The sequence below is a fragment of the Falco cherrug genome, chromosome 6 (genome assembly GCF_023634085.1).
Source record: "Falco cherrug isolate bFalChe1 chromosome 6, bFalChe1.pri, whole genome shotgun sequence".
Lineage (NCBI taxonomy): Eukaryota > Metazoa > Chordata > Aves > Falconiformes > Falconidae > Falco > Falco cherrug.
In genome coordinates, this window is record NC_073702.1 from 4,495,065 (window position 1) to 4,511,782 (window position 16,718).

Here is a 16,718-nt window from a genome sequence, read left to right on the forward strand (position 1 = left end):
GATTTGGGATGATATCATGAGCTGATGGTAACACTGGCAATTTCCCTCTCTTTTTTTTCCAGGTCACTGTCAGGGGATTTGGTCCATTGTTACAGTTTGCCTACACTGCTAAGCTGTTACTCAGCAGAGAAAACATCCAGGAGGTCATCCACTGCGCTGAATTCCTGCGCATGCACAACCTGGAGGACTCCTGCTTCAGCTTCCTTCAGACACAACTGCTGAACAACGAAGATGGCCTGTTCCTGTGCAAAAAAGATACCACCTGTCAGCGCATGCACGATGAGGAGAACTCAGATGGAGATGAGGAGGAGACAATGGAATCGGAGACGTCAAAAATATCTTGCCCAAGAGAGAGGGTGCACCAAGAGCCGTTCAATTTTGAAACCACTGTTGCTGGAGCAGACAAAGGCGAAGGGATGCTGCCTGACTCTGACATGCTGAGAGACAGCAAGGACAATTTGGACAAAGATGCAGTAACACGGTACCCCAGATACAAGAAATACCAGCTTGCTTGTACCAAGAATGTCTACAACACATCACACATCAGTACCTCAGGTTTTGCAAGCACATTCAGCGAAGAGAGTTCTGGAAATGGCCTCAAATCAGGACTTGCTATGGGGCAGATAAAAAGCGAGCCTCAGAATGAAGAGAACGATGAAGAAAGCATCACACTTTGCCTGTCTGGAGATGAACCTGACATCAGGGATAAAGAGGGGGATGTTGAAATGGACAGGAAACAGCCAAGCCCCACTTGCGTTGACAGGCCGAAAAGTGGGTCCTCTCCTTCTTGCTTGCGGTCTTTCTTCAACAGAACAAAAAGCATAGATTTGGTTGGCTTCCCCAGCACTTCCCAACAGCACTTTGGCAGGAGTCCAGCATGCCCTTTTGAAAAAGGGACAACTCAGGGTGACCACAAAACTGATTACATCCCTTTCACAGGGAACTATGGACAGTCCCATGCCATGCAGAAGGATGCTTCCAACTTCACAGTGGGATCACCACTCAGGGGGCCTGGCTTTGAAACTCTCTGTAAGCAAGAAGGGGAGCTGGACAGGAGGAGTGTTATATTCTCTTCAAATGCTTGTGACCAAGTAAACACTTCGGTGCATTCATATTCTGGTGTGAGCAGCTTGGACAAAGACCTCACTGAGACTGTGCCAAAGGGTCTGTGGGCTGGCGGTAGCCAGTCTCTCCCCAGCTCTCAGACCTATTCGCACAGTGGACTGACAGCTGATCACTTGCCGGGAAGGATGCGGCCGAACACGAGCTGTCCAGTGCCAATTAAAGTTTGCCCTCGTTCTCCTCCTTTGGAAACCAGAACCAGGACTTCCAGCTCGTGCTCTTCCTACTCGTACGCAGAGGACGGCAGCGGCGGCTCTCCCTGCAGTCTGCGTCTTTGCGAGCTCTCCTCTTCCCCTTGCTCCCAAGGCCCCCGATTCCTGGCGCCCGAGCACCAGGAGCCCGGTGTAGTGGGGGATGGATTGTACAACCCAGTCCGAGCCCAGATTAAATGTGAGCCATCCTATGGAACAAACTCCAGCGATGAGTCTGGGTCATTCTCAGAAGCAGACAGTGAATCATGTCCTGTGCAAGACAGAGGGCATGAGGTAGGGATTTAAGATAAGTACATATATCGCAGTTGTCGTGACCCAATTAATCGCTCCTTGATTCTCTCAAATGACTTGGCATTTCCCCAGCACTTTCTTTGTTTATAGAGCCCAAGAGTAACTTCTGTTTATTCCCTTGTCAGCTGCGTGCACATGGTTGACTTCACGTAAATAGGTTTGCTTGACCTACGAGGTGTTTGGTGCTTATCAGAGTTTGGGTATGGGACAACAGCAAACTGCTAATTGATGTGCTTAGGAGTCTGCTAGCAGTGTCCTGCCCTCTTCCCTCCCTCACCCACCTGCGCAGCACAAAGCACCGTTGCTCATCCTTAATTTGCAGAGGGGGTTCCAGCTCCCCTTGTTACTGCTGCTGGTGTGTTTGAGCACCCTGGAGCGACACGAGGGGTCAGGCAGCCTGCTCAAAGAGCCCCTGCTGCAGTTGCTAACAGCTGAGTAGAGGAGACAGACAGAGTGGGAGGAGAAAGAGGTTGAAATGACTTGAACAGTTGCATAGCTGGCCACCCTCAGCTGTGGGAATGGTATGCAAGTCATCTTCCCTCTGTGTAGGGTGTGTGTGCGTGTGTGTGTGTGTGTCTTGCACACGCAGGTAACGGGTTTCACCTCCATTAAGTGACAACCGAGATGGTGTTTCCTGCCCATGACCTCTTTGTTTGGTGGTGAGCTCTGGCAGCTGTTGCATAATTGGTTTCATAGAGAAGTTATCCTTTTAATTTCCAGGACTGTTAGGAGAATGGCAAGGGGGTGGTCTGGCGCTGAAGAGCAAGCTGTGAACTGAATGCAGCAGTCCCCCAAGAGGGACGAGGAAGAGGGCCTGCTCTAAAACTAAGAGATGGGCCAGCTGGAGATGCTGTGGTGATAACTGGCTAATTGTGATCGAATAAACTGCCTGTGTGAAGTCACCAGTTTGAGGGAAGACTTAAATTATGGGGATGTGTTGTGGAGCCCAGAAACTGGAAAAAAAAAAGACTGGATGTTTTCATAGAGTTTCATTGGGAAACCACATGACCTGGAGAGCATCTAGGTGGAATCGCATATCTGGCCCCTCTAGTAGCGCTGAAATGCTCCACTGAGAGCTCGTGCTTCAGCATGGGGAGCAGCGAGTGCAAGCTTGGGGGGTTCACACGCTGTGAGTGCCCAGTTCCAAACCAGGTGGGCATAGTTGTGGGCTAGGGATGAAAAAAACTGAACTTCATTTTATCCCCTAATCCTTATTCCAACTACATCCCAGGCTCTGGAAGACACCTTTTCAGACAGATGTGGTTGGTTCCCTTGGCTGGTTGCTTAGCTCTGAGGAAGGGCTGAAGAGCAGGAAGGGGAGCCTGTGGTGTCCTAATCCCTGTCGTGCTGTACCAGTGGTTTTGAGAGGACAGTTTTTGTTTGTCCCCATGTCCTGAGCTGGGGACAACGCAGAAGGGGGAGGAATCTCCTTGGGAGGCCGCATGGGACCTCATTTGGGAAGCCCTACAACAGAACTGATCTGCTTGGCCACACCAAAGTTACTTGGTGAAGTCCTGCCTAAATTTACAAGCGGTGGAAGGGAGCAGGGAGTGGGACTGGGAAGAGTATCGGGTCTCCACCCACGTGTGCTGCTTGCTCAGCAAGGGCTAATGAGCAGCATGAGGCAGCAAAGAGGGCAGGAGGTTAGCCTTTTGGGGTTAGATGATTAATTAGCTGTCATAATTGGCTAATTGTGTGGAGATGCTGCAGCAGACACAAGCCCAGAAGAGTCAAATGAGAAGGTTATAGGGGACTGGTGGTGGTTTCCTGGAAAAAAAAATAAAATTACGTGAATGTGTGCAGGAGGCTGTGGATGAGAGGAGGGACTTTCCCAAGAGGAGACAATGGGTGGGTTACGGGAAGCCATCTTGCTGTGCTGCTGGCAGGCAGACCTCTCCGGCTCTGGGCAAAGGTAGGGAGGGTTTGCTACACTCCTGGGTTTGCTGCTGGTTTCCTCCCGGGAGGATTTTCTGCACTGTGGTGAGCAAGTTTACTCCCTGGGACTGCTGATAAGGTGCTTTTTTTTTTTTTTTTTTTTTTTTTTTTTGTCAGGGCATTTTGATTAGGACTGCTAGGCATTAAAAATGTGGTGAGGAAATCAATGCTCCGTGAGGCTGCACTGCACTTATTCTGAACAAACTACGGGTAAACAGATCACACTAGATTTTTTTCTGAAAAATGCATTTGTAAAGGTTGTTACCAATACGAGAAAGGACATTGCAGCCTCATTAAACAATGCCATGTTTATACAGCGACTTGGGGTGTATGTCCTGCAATCCTTGAAGGTCTGCTGCTGTAGAAACCTCAGTGAAAAATATGTTAAACCAGGCAGCAGAAAATCTCTAATAGCAGCAGGAAGTTCTTGTGTAAGTCGCTCTACCTACTTTTAGCAGTTTGGCTGCCATTAGAACAGCAGGAGAGACTCACAGCAGTCTGAAATGGGCTGCTTTCTGTTCTTCACCTTCCTGCAAGCTGCATGGCAATCTTTCTCCATTCCTGAAATTGTCAGTTTGCCCTTGCTGTCCTGATGACTTTCCAGATGGGGTCCCTTGCCCCCTGCCATATCAAATCACACAGTGTTTGCTGGACTTCTCTTCAAAAAGCACCTGATAAGATAGCTGGGCATGACATGCAGGCACTCACCCCTCTGGAGAGCAGCCACGCAGGCTCTTGAGCTACAGGTGGGCTTTGGTTTGGGTGGGATGGCCTAATGGGAATAAGCCTGATGGACTCTGACCCTTGGTTATCTCATGGGGCTGCTCAGTTCCCCTGGAATTCGGACTCTGTTGGTCTTGATTTGGGTCCCAGAGTGCTGTCTTTTCCAGAAGTAATGTCACAAAGCATCATTTGCCAGTGTATTGATTGTGTGAGAAGTAGGTGAAAAGTTTCTTCTCTCTGCTTATTTTCAGGCACTCTGCTTTCCCACAGACAGATGCCATTCAGGAGGACGTGCCCAAGTTGTTCAGTGCCAAAGGAGTGCTAGGGCTTGGCATGAGTGCTGGGTGGGTACAAGTGACCCCTCTCCATGGCCGGCCTCCCTGCCCCACAGGGGGTGCAGACTGCAGTCACAAGTGTCCCAGGAGGTGGCCGTCCCTGTAACACTGCTCTTAACTGCTCGCTGGGATGTATTTGCCTTTCATTTTCCTTCCTGTTAAGGGAGCCACCCAGAATTTTCTGAGATTTCCCTTTCTTAAGGTTTTGTGACAGAAGCAGCAAATGGGTTGTTCCCATCTTACGGAGTTGCAGGAACAGGGCTGTTACTTGAGCTGCTGGGACTTTAAAGAAATATATAACAGTTTGTGTTCCTTTTTTCACCCAGCTCCCTTAGGCCCCAACAGGTTGTTCAAATCAGTTATTGGCATATAATACTAGAGCGAATACTTATGCTCAGTGCTTGCAGGCAGGTTCTGACAATCCTGCTTAAAATAGCAACAACAAAACAATAAGCCCTGAAATAATGAATTGTTGAGAAGGAAGTAGTCTGTCAATCTGTTAACCTACTTAGGAACAGAAACTTCAGCACTGCCTACTTTCTTGATACTCCTTCAGCAAGTATCTATGGGTTTTTTTCGGCTAGAAAACTTGTAAAAATATTATACTACTAAACCAGTTAAAAAAATCTCAGCTCGATCTAATTTGATGAGTGAGTTATCTTAGGAGAAGAATAAACAAGGGTAGGAGGAGGTAAGAGGTGGAGTTTTCCAAGAACTATTACTATCTAGAGAATTGCATAAATGTGTCTTTCAAAAGAATTTCCCACCTGGTTTAGAGACTTACTTTTCAAAGGAAATGCTCATAAAGGCAAAGCGAATGCAATTGGAACACTGAGGATATTGTAGGCAAATAACCTTCAGTGAGAGTCCAGACCCCTCCATGGTAAGCAATAGGCAGCCGCCCTTTCTCTGTTCATCTGCTGATGCTTAGCAAAGTATTAAAGCCCCAGTAAAAGGGGGTAAACCAAAGCTGTTCTAACAGAAGTCTGCTGGAGCAGTGCTGAGTTACCTAACCTGAGCCTTCTTTGCTCTTAATATTTCAACTTAGTTAAAAGTAATATGTAGAAAGAAGGACAACCAAGAAAAATACATGTCAAGGTGTTAACTTGCTTTTTTATATAATTCCGCCCCAGAATTTGGTGATTGGTCACCCCAGCTTGCCTGATCTTACTAGGTTTACTAATTTGAAAATGAGAAAGTTACTCTCCACATTCTTCTGTGGTGGATGTTCTGATCAGGATCCTCAGTGCATCAGCAGAGCACTGGGAATTGTGTTTGGCAACATCTGGTTAAATGGAGTGTCGTCAAACATCGGTCTTGCAAGATAAACTCCATGGCAGTTTTGTTTTCTTTCCTTTCTCCAGTAGGAGTGGTATCCATGCCGGTAGCAGAGAATTACTGGATTACAACACTGAGAGTTTTCCATTACAAGTCTGAAATTTCAGGAAAGTCCTTTCAGACGCTGTCTTATTTCATTGCAGCCTGCAATCATTTCTGTTACGCCCTGAGCTGAAGACCTTGCTGGAGCTCTTGAGGGACTGACTCTCTAGTTCTTCATTTTTTTCCTGCAAAAGCAGATTTTTCAGAGAAATACTGCAGTTTATCCCCCCTCATTTCACTGCCTGATCTGCCGCTCTCAAATGCACCTATGGCTTCCGTTGGGGTTTCTGAGCTATCCCTGGTCTTGGAAAGCCTGTTTATGGGCAGGAGTATTGTATTGTTGTGCCATTTGAAGGTCTGGAAGCTGGGGACAATGCAAGTGGTGAATAGGAAGAGGTCAGCTCAGCATTTTAAGCACTGGCAGTGTGTGATCTGAACACAGGTCCAATTCATGGGCTAAAGGATGAGAACCCTGGCCATCCAACAGTCTCCTGATTGTTGGAGTACAGCCCTCAGCCATGGGACTAGCCCCTTCTGCCAGTTATTTGAGGCAGGTGGCAAATCAAAAGGTTGCCCAGGCTGCCTCCACTAAGTGCATAGCGGTGCCCTCTCAGACAGCATTTGCTGACCCAAACACCTCTCATGGCCCTCAGGAGGGGAGGCTGGAGTTGACCCTGAGCAACTACGTGGCCATCAGTTGTGTTGTGGCATATCAGACAGGCCGTTTGCAGTGGGACCTGCTGATCAAGGCCATCTCAGACCTGGTTTGTTGACACAAATGGTAGATCTTTGCTGTTTGGCTCACTGTTCTCCTCTTGCAGTCCTCTGCCATCATGGTATGATTGACACCTGAAAAGAAGAGGTGTTTTGAAGTCTTCACCTGTGCCACTAGAGTGCATCCTGCCTGTCCTCCCCCTTACACTAAGTGTGGCCCCTTGGCTTTGTGCTTCGTAGTTAGCATCTGTCCGAGTGAAATCAGGTAGGTCCCTATTCTGTGGGGCCACAAGTGGTGCCTGAACTAGCGTGTGGGCAATCGAGTCCCTAACACAAGTGGACACACCTCAATTCCTGTCCTGGGATGAATTTTTTCCTGAGTGTTTGTAGAAGACAGACTTGCATACTGAGGAAGATACTAGGAGTAGCAGCATTAATGTGTTGGGCTCTTCTATCTGGAGGAAATTGCCCATTTCTACATTAAACAAACATTGATATGTTTCAGCCCCTGTGCTAAATTGCTTGGGCAGATCCTGAGAGCTTTCCAAGGGCTGAGCAATTTTAAGTGTCCGAAGCTTTCAATAACTGGCTTTCATTTTACGGGCATTAAGGAAACAGTTTTATTTCTTTCAACTCTGGAGCACCTGACCAAGATTTTAAACCATTTATAAAGGTCAGGCTGGTACCTTGAGTTCCACCCTCCCATGCCCAATACATAATGATGACTTTTTCTTATGTATAATAGATGAACACTTTTAGTTACTGTGATGTTAAGCCAGGCTTGGGAAGTTCATTGTCTCCACTAGGACTTGGCAGCTCAAGGAAGATGATGTTGAAATTTTACATATAAAGGAGTGAAAAAGCTAATGTTACTTATAAGATAAGGAAATTCCCAACACTTGGCATTTATATTTTAAGGTGAGTAAATACAGGGCCTTAGTCCTTTATTCCGAAGAAAAAGAGAGTGAGGAGAGCAGCAGTAGCAGTAACTAGTACAGTAAGTGAGCAGCACAGCAGTAACTGGCGTATGATCCAAGCTGGCACTAACTAGTGAAGCTTGAAGGAATTAATTGATTATATATGGGCCTTTCGTGTGCTTAGTCAAGGGCTCTCCCTGTCTGTCTAGATCATTGCTGTTACTTAGCTGCTCAAAGCAATGACATTTGCACTGGCATCCTAATGCTAATACGAGGGGGTAAATGCCACAAAGTCGTACGTTTTCTTTTTCACCAGGGTGGGCTGGCTGATCTCGCAGGGGTTTATCAGCTAGAGCCGGTGGCGGTAGAGGCTGCAGCAGTAGTGGGAACTGCCGGTTTATCTGTTGTGTTGCAGAAACAGAGCTTCTGCTGTTGCTGTAAAAATGCAGGGAAAGAGTGATTGTGCTGACAGGGAAGATTTTAGAGCTCTCTGAGATTAGCTCTGGCTGGAGTGACTCCTGGAAGGAGTAGAGATCCTGCTTGCATTTCTAATTTGAAATAGTACAAACCAAAGAGTACAGAGTCATTTCCTGTACAAAATTCATAGTTATCAACAAGAGAAGTTTACAAGAAAACATACTTGCTGGATTTATCTTACACATCTTAGATCTTTTTCAGACATCTCTTGTAAGGTTTCTCTCACCTACCTTAGATACTGTAAGATGCAGCATCTTCCCTAAGTCTTATCTCAGCTCTTTCTGCAGCCGGGAGGAGGGAGAAGCCATGCAGGATGCATTGCAGTCCAAAGGCCTCTCTGGCCTTGATGCCAACAGCAGGGACCTAGACAGTAGCTAGTCCCAACCCATCGTTTCAGACAGCTTTAAGTGGGTCAGACGAATCCCACCCATGGCACAGTCCTCAGCTCTTGCAAATTGACTTACCACTCTGTTATGATAAATACCAGCTGAGAGTCTTGCCCTGTGCTGGTGTAAAACACCATTAGCCTCTCACTGCAGCAGTACCCCAGTGCAGTTATTCACTGTGTCCATGCCAAAAGCTTGGTGGTTTTTTTATTTTTTCAGTTGACAGCTAATTTCGTAGAGGGAGACGGGCAATAAAAATGCTGTGAATGGTGAAGGAAACGAGTCTGACTCACTTCCACTCTCCCTTTCACATTTTTAATCCTGTGCTGTGCTGCCTATGACAGAGTGGGATTATGCTGGATTTACTGATAGCAGTCTCTGGCCTGCTGTGTAGATGATTTTATTTTCAATCTGTTGTTTGGGGTTTTTTTCCCCTGTGAATCTGTTTCTATTTATTTTCCTATTTCCCTTCAACGACTTCTACCTGACAGATTTAAGTTGCTTCCCTTTCATTCCCATTCCAGCTGCAAGCACATCTCCTTGCAAGTAAGTATGTTTTGAAAGGAAGAGGGAGGGAGAAATAAAGTTAACATCACTTTTCACTTTGGACTTAAGAAAATAAGGAAAAACTGGGAACGTGAAAGAACATTTTTTGCAGTGAAGAACAGTGGTGTCTTTCAGGGGAAAGCACAGATGTTTTCATTTTCAGACTCTGACTGAAGCTTGAGAGAAAAGCAGGTGACACCAAGTTTATGTTGACGGTCCAAAGGCTAAGGAAGGGAACTCAAACAGGTTTCATGTCACTGGTTAGCAATCTGTAAACAAGGTAGTCCACATCACCTTGCCTAAGGTCAGCCTTTGTGTGTACAAGCGGGGGACTGGGGCAGTGTTTGGTGTTTCTTGCTGGTTTAAATTGACCTGTTAAGTAGCATGTTACGAAGCGATGCCTGGACACGTGGGGCAGAGGGGCAATGTTCAGGGCATGAAACTGTCTGAAAGGGTGTGGAGGTGTTTGCACTGAATTTCTGGCCCAGGCTTGGACACACGCACAGAGCAGTGACAGAACACAAGAAAACGCAAGCTTATAAACAAGGTGCGGAGCTGGTTATCGGCAGGTCCTGTTGCCTGGTGAGGGTCCATGACTGCCAGTGCCAGAGGCCACTGCTGTGTGTACGTGTGTCCTCAGCAAAGTGTTCTGCATAATCAAACTCAGCTCTCCGATGAAAGTCATTTATTTCTAATCTATGCTGTTATTTTCTTTATCTCCAAATAATTAAAGTGCACCGTTTGAAGATGATGACCATGTTTTCTATATCAAAGTGTGTATATATATATATATATATATATATATGTAACCTTTGCCACCCATCTCTTTTGCTTCGCTGGAGCAATTTAAGTCATATCTTCTTCGGTAGCCTGCACGCAGAATAGTCTCCTTGTTGGAAAGGCTGGATTGTACCGAACGGGGACAGAAATGTAGATATTTACTGCCATCGTTTGGGCAGTGTGGGTATGACTCAAAAAAAGAAAAGAGGGCAATGGAGTTACTCAGTTGTCATCTCCTTCAGCTTTGTCAACTGATTCTTGTATGACCACCAAACACACAGTCCACCGAGGAACGTTATTTTTTTTGATAGTCATGTTATTAGTCTCAAGCTACAAGTGAGGCAAGGTTTGTAAGGGAGAGGTGCTCACTTTGATTTGAGCAAGCCGATCAGTTTTGGGAAAAAAAGCTAACAGAAGTCTTTGAGTACACCTGCCATTCTCCTTGTTTTCAGATAGTATGTGTTCATTGCTCCAAGCTGGCAGAAGCTTTGTGTTTTACTTTGCTTTAATGAATAATCAGTAGGAGTTGAAAAGGTGGTTGGAATTCCTGAAGTCAGAACCTGGAGATACTGTCGCATGGTCTACAGTCAAAACAGGATGGCAGTTCATGGCCCAGAGGAAAAATGTTTTATTGCAAGTAACTGAGGCTTTAGAGTGTTTGGGGTTTATTTCAAGAAATGCAACCAGAGTGCTCTTCAATCTACAGAAATATTAGATTGTCAGCAAATATTGGTTTGTTTCAAAATGCATATATTTTAGCATCGCACTCCTCTGACCCTTTCTTCTTATATGGTATACTGCTCAGTTGAAAAGCTGGGTAGGAGACCTTTCCTAATTGCAATACGGTATTTTTCATCCACTTGAGGTGTCAGGTTGCATTTTTAACCTCACACCTAATCAAACTTTAGTCCTGCAAGCCATGCAGAGACAGGTTTCCTGCTGCAATAATAGCCTGTTCCTTGAAACTAGTTTGAAGTTAATAGCAGCGAGGTACTTCACTGTTTCCAAAAGGCCATGACTTTTAGTGGATGGAGCCTTCTTTTAATGCAAGGAAATCTGTTACTAGAGCTTTTTAGAAAGATGAATTTTTTACCTGGGATTCGTCCAGATTGCTATTTCAGTACAATTATAGTCTGACCCTTACCAGCTGGACCTCCACAATGTGCCACAAGGGAGTGTTAAAAACTTTTTCAGTGTAAAACTTGGTGTGTCGTTTATTTAGGGGGCGGCAGCATAGGTAATTGTCCTTCTACTGGTTGTTGTCTGGTTTGCATTCAGCAATCAAATTATGACTCTTTGCTCTTGTCTTGTATTTGTTTGGTTTAGGTGAAACTTCCTTTTCCTGTTGATCAAATCACAGATCTTCCAAGGAATGATTTCCAGATGATGATAAAGATGCACAAGCTAACCTCAGAGCAGCTCGAGTTCATCCACGATGTCCGCCGGCGCAGCAAGAACCGAATTGCAGCTCAGCGCTGCCGCAAGAGGAAACTGGACTGTATTCAGAACCTAGAATGTGAAATCCGCAAGTTGGTGAGTTGCCTGCTCTCATCTTGGGTCTGCTCGCCCTCGTGTCACAGCTAGCAGTGCGCTGACAGCAGTTCCTGTCCAGGGTTTAGTGGGTTCAGTCAGTTTGTATGTAAGTAAGCAGAGCCACTAGTATGAAAATTTAATATACAAAAATATTTTAGTATATGTGTGAAAATTTAATATACAAAAATATTTAGAGTGTCTGTGTGTATAATATATTATACACACATATTTGTGTTATATACACACACAAAATTCCAGTGGAATGAGGCCTAGATATCTGCTTGTTTTGATACCTCAAGAGCAGATTGTTGGGTGAGTTGGAAGAGGAGGGAAGCCTGTATCCCAGCTCCCTTCTTGCAGTTTAACTTACCCCTGATACTTACAGTGCATCCACAAATAACTTACCCCTGATACTTACAGTGCATCCACAAAGGTATTTCCTCATCTGAGGCCCATTTCCATCCCTAACTACCATAAAAATAGGTTGGTCAGGGATTTGTGGAGTGCTCAAAAGAGATAAGTATGAAGATAGCTTCAGAGGTTGTCTGGTCCGAACAGTAGTGTGATATGGCAGGGTCAGCTTCATCTCTACATAGAGGTTTTCTGTCTCTTTGGTGTGCTAGAAGGCAGCTTAGCCTTTTCAGGATGTTTCAGCTCTTTAAGCCTTTTCTTCAGCTCTTTCATTCACTGAGAAAATGGCAGAAACGGCAAGGGAAGTGAAAAGCCAGGAATGTGAATATCCAGACAAGTGGGCACCCCTTAGTGTAGGTCAGTGAGATGGCTAAGGTATGTTCCTCCTTGGTTCTGCTGTCTTCTTCCCTCTGACACTCCTGATGTACTGTGGACGGAACCCCTCCCGTGATTCAAGGACTATTTAACACAAAAGGCCTGTTCCCATGCCCCAGGTTCAGGTGGCAACTGTTGGTTTGGCCCAACCCTCCTTGACCTGTGTCTGACAGTAGTCTGCTGCAGAGAAGAGAGCAAAACATGCCTCACTCCGCGGCCAGAGCACGTCTGGGGACAGGTCTCCTGTGTGCTAAAGTGTCAGTGAGGTGCTACCACGTTTTAATCTAAGGGAGTGAGGTGACTGGAGCAAGGTTAAATGGCAGGTTGGGAAATTCCTCTCTTTCAGTCATGGTATGGACAACTCAGGTGTGGCTTGGGTGGCTAAACACAGATGTCTACAATATAGACACCTCTGATGGAGCTAGTTGTCCTGGTTTCCTTCATAGTCAATGAAGTAGATACCTATCAAGTCTTACTTGTCTCATCCTGCAGCAGAAGTGCCTGTTCCTCTCCATCACTAAACAAGATCACCTGGAGAGCCGTGCCAAACGTAGACATCTTAGCTTTAGTATAAGTACCTTATCTGAAAAAACTCCCCTCCTTTATGACAGTGCCCCTGTGGTCTCAAGGCCCTGCTCCTTTTCCCGTGACAACCCTTGCCCATTGAGAAAGCAAGCTGGTACACAACAAAAAAAAAAAGCTTGAGACAAGGGTCATGGAGGAAAGCATGTCTACAGTGTGTCATTCGGCAGGAGAAATGCAACACTTCAAAATGAGTTAGCACCTCCTTATCTGTTTAAAAGTCCTAAAAGCTTTCTGAGATATCAAAAATAATGCAATATTCCCAGTTCAGCTGTTAGAAGAAGCCTGGGTGTGCAGCGTGCAGTACTGGACAGTTTAATTGCATTATGCAGCATAGATTTAGGAGTCCAGCATTAAACCCAGCCTTTGAATATCGAAGGGTTTGAGTGATAATCAATTCATTAACACAGATAGAACAAAAGGAGCTGAAGCTGATTTCCTTACTGAGATCTCCGTGTACCCAGCTTCCATGAAAATGAAAGGTTATTTGGAGTCTTTGATTTAAATGTCTATGTGCACATCTAAAACATGCTTGTTTGTAGGTTGTACTTGGTGGGTCTGGGGAAGGGGTACTTCTTGTTCTTGTCATAACAGGTTGCGTGTTGAAAGTGTCCTTAAGTGTGGGCTTTGTTGTACTTCATTCTCTGCACAAGCTGTAGCAAAAGCAGTGTGAAGGATGCAGGGATCTGTTGGAAGAAGCTGAGTTACTGTCACCTCACAAATGGCAGAAAGCCACATGACTTGGGGTTACTTGCTTACTGCCTGTGCCTGTCTGCTTCCCGTCTGCAACAGGGAGGTGACACTGACCCCACAAGCTGGTTAGGAGGCTTAAATCATCAAGGCTTGTGAAGCCTTCAGATGCTGTGCTGCTGAAGCCCTGGGGGGGAAAAAGAAATTAAAATCAAAACATTGTTCAGAGTAGTGCTCCAGTGATGCAAAACAAACAAAACATCAAAGATAAATAAAATAGTGAGCAACTGCTTTCTGCACCAAGCATAATCCACAGTGCTGCGGGGTGAGTCAGAGGTTCTGCAGGGTGAAAGAGCAGCTCCTCGTCCAGGTTGTCAGGAGAAGCTGGTCCAGCCTTGGCTGCACATGCCCATCCCTCTACACCGAGCTGATGATGGAGCGTGCATGTCTGTCATTCTCCAGAGCAGAGCACCAGGGGCAGCACTCTTAAGGGCTGGACTAGCAGCAAGGGAGGCTTCAGCCTGATAGCTGTAGGCTTCACTTGAAAATTAATTTGGGTTCATTTGCTTTACGTAATCCTGTGGCGTTATCGTTATTGTTGAACATAATCAACTGTGTGTAGGCAAAATACATTTTTTAAGTCCTCTTCTCTCCCCAGCACACACACACATCACAGGGAAATGAATGAAAGGCATACGAGTGACCTTGTGGGCCTGATCCCTGCTGAATTTCAGGAATCAAAAACCCTTTAAGATTCTTCAAAATAAATGTTGAAGTTTCTATTTAGCAAGCTGTCCTTCAGTATGTAGTGATATGTCGTGAGGGAGCCAACTAGGGAAGCACCCCGCTGGACCTGCTGTTTGTGAACAGAGAAGGACATGTGGGTGATGTGATGGCTGGAGGCCATCTTGGGCATAGCGATCACAGAATTATAGAGGTTTTGATTCTTGGAGAACTAAGGAGGGGGGGTCAGCGGAACTGCTACCTTGGGCTTGCAGAGGGCAGACTTTGGCCTGTTTAGGAGCCTGGTGGACAGAAGAGTCCCTTGGGAGGCAGCCCTGAAAGGCAAAGGAGTCCAGGAAGGCTGGGCGTTCTTGCAGAAGGAAATCTGAAAGGTGCAGGAGCAGGTCATGCCCATGTGCCAAAAGAAAAGCCAGCAGGGAGGAAAACCAGCCTGGCTGAACAGAGAACTTTGGTTGGAACTCAGGAAAAAAAGGAAAATGTATGACTTGTGGAAGAAGGGGCAGACAACTCAGGAGGACTTACAAGGATGTCATGAGGTTATGCAGGGAGAGAATTAAAAGGGCCAAAGCCCAACTAGAGCTTAATCTGGCTACTGCCATAAAAGACAATTAAAAATGTTTCTATGAATACATTACTCACAAAAGGAGGTCTAAAGAGAATCTCCATCTTTTATTGGATGTGGGAGGAAACAGTGCCAAAGGATGAGGAAAAGGCCGAGGTACTTAGTGCCTTCTTTGCCTCGGTCTTTAATGGTAAGACCAGTTGTTCTCTGGGTACCGCCCCCTGAGCTGGAAAACAGGGATGAAGATCAGAACAAAGCCCTCATACTCCAAGGGAAAATGGTCAGTGACCTGCTACACCACTTAGACACACACAAGTCTATGGGGCTGGATAGATTCCATCCAAGAGTACTGAGGGAGCTGGCAGAACTGCTCACTGAGCCACCTTCCGTCATGGACCAGCAGCCCTGGTTAACTGGGGAGGTCCCAGCTGAGTGGAAGTTAACAAACGTGACACCCATCTACAAGAAGAGCCAGAAGGAGGATCCAGGGAACCTGTCAGCCTGACCTCAGTGCTAGGGAAGGTTCTAGAGCAGGTCAACTTGGAGTGCCATCATGCAGCGTGTACAGGACAACCAGGGGATCAGGCCCAGCCAGCAGGGGGTTATGAAAAGCAGGTCTTGCTTGACGAACCTGATCTCCTTCTATGACAAGGTAGCCTGCTTCGTGGATGAGGGAAAGGCTGTGCATGTTGTCTACATGGACTTTAGTAAAGCTTTTGACACCGTTTCCCACAGCATTCTCCTGGGGAAACTGGCTGCTCATGGCTTGGATGGTGCACTCTGTGCTGGGTAAAAAATCTGGCTGGATGGCCAAGTCTGAAGGTGGTGAATGGAGTTAACTCCAGTTGGTGGCCAGTCACAAGTGGTGTTCCCCAGGGCTCAGCACTGGGGCCAGTCCTGTTTAATGTCTTTATTGGTGATCTGTACAAGCGGATTGAGTGCACCCTCAGTAAGTTTGCAGACGACACCTGGTTGGGGGGGAGTGTTGATCTGCTGGAGGGCAGGGGGGCTCTGCAGGGGGCTCTGGACAGGCTGGATCAAAGAGCCAAGGCCAGCTGTATGAAATTCAATGAAGCGAAGTGCCAGGTGCTGCCCTTGGGTCACACCAGCCCCAGGCAGCGCCACAGGCCTGGGGAAGGGTGGCTGGGAACTGCCTGGGGGAAAGGACCTGGGGGTGCTGGTCAACAGCCGGCTGAACATGAGCCAGCAGTGTGCCCGGGTGGCCGAGGGGGCCGACAGCATCCTGGCTTGTGTCAGACACAGTGTGGCCGGCAGGACCAGGGCAGTGACTGTCCCCCCGTACTGGGCACTGGTGAGGCCGCCCCTCGAACCCTGGGTTCAGGTTTGGGCCCCTCACTGCCAGACAGACACTGAGGTGCTGGAGCGTGTCCAGAGCAGGGCAGCGGAGCTGGGGAAGGGTCTGGAGCACAAGTCTGATGAGCAGCAGCTGAGGGAACTGGGGCTGTTTAGCCTGGAGGGAAGGAGGCTGAGGGGAGACCTTATCGCTCTCTACAGCTGCCTGAAAGGAGGCTGTGGGCAGGTGGGGTCGGTCTCTTCTCCCAGGTAACAAGCGGTAGGATGAGAGGAAATGGCCTCAAGTTTCACCAGGGGAGGTTTAGATTGGATGTCAGGAAAAATTTCTTCCCTGAAAGGGTGGTCAAGCATTGGAACAGGCTGCCCAGGGACGTGGTTGAGTCACCATCCCTGGAGGTATTTAAAAGACGTGCAGATGTGGTGCTTAGCGGTTTCAGTGGTGGACTTGGCAGTGCTAGGTTAACAGTTGGACTTGATGAACTTAAAGTTCTTTTCCAACCTAAATGATTCTATGATTCTGTGGAATCTGGTGCATCGTTATGAAAAAGGGCATTCATGAAAAAGACAGTCACAGGGTGTACAAGAGTATAAAGCTGCAAAATTAAATTTAGGCAGCTTTAACTTTGCCTCTGAAGCGCTCCTGCCCTCCACTCATATGTACACTCTCCAAGCAGGTGGTGTGCTTCAAG

At 46.7% G+C, this 16,718-nt stretch overlaps 1 protein-coding gene across 6 annotated transcripts in view; it reads left to right on the forward strand.

The window, feature by feature from the left end:
- BACH2 (BTB domain and CNC homolog 2) overlaps window positions 1-16,718 on the forward strand; it is a 196,863-nt gene that overhangs the window by 171,256 nt on the left and 8,889 nt on the right. For all 6 annotated transcript variants that reach the window (XM_055713240.1, XM_055713243.1, XM_055713241.1 and 3 more), the window contains 2 exons: window positions 63-1,607; window positions 11,145-11,351. In XM_055713240.1, the coding sequence (XP_055569215.1) occupies window positions 63-1,607; window positions 11,145-11,351 (1,752 nt within the window). The remainder of the gene's footprint in view (window positions 1-62; window positions 1,608-11,144; window positions 11,352-16,718) is intronic.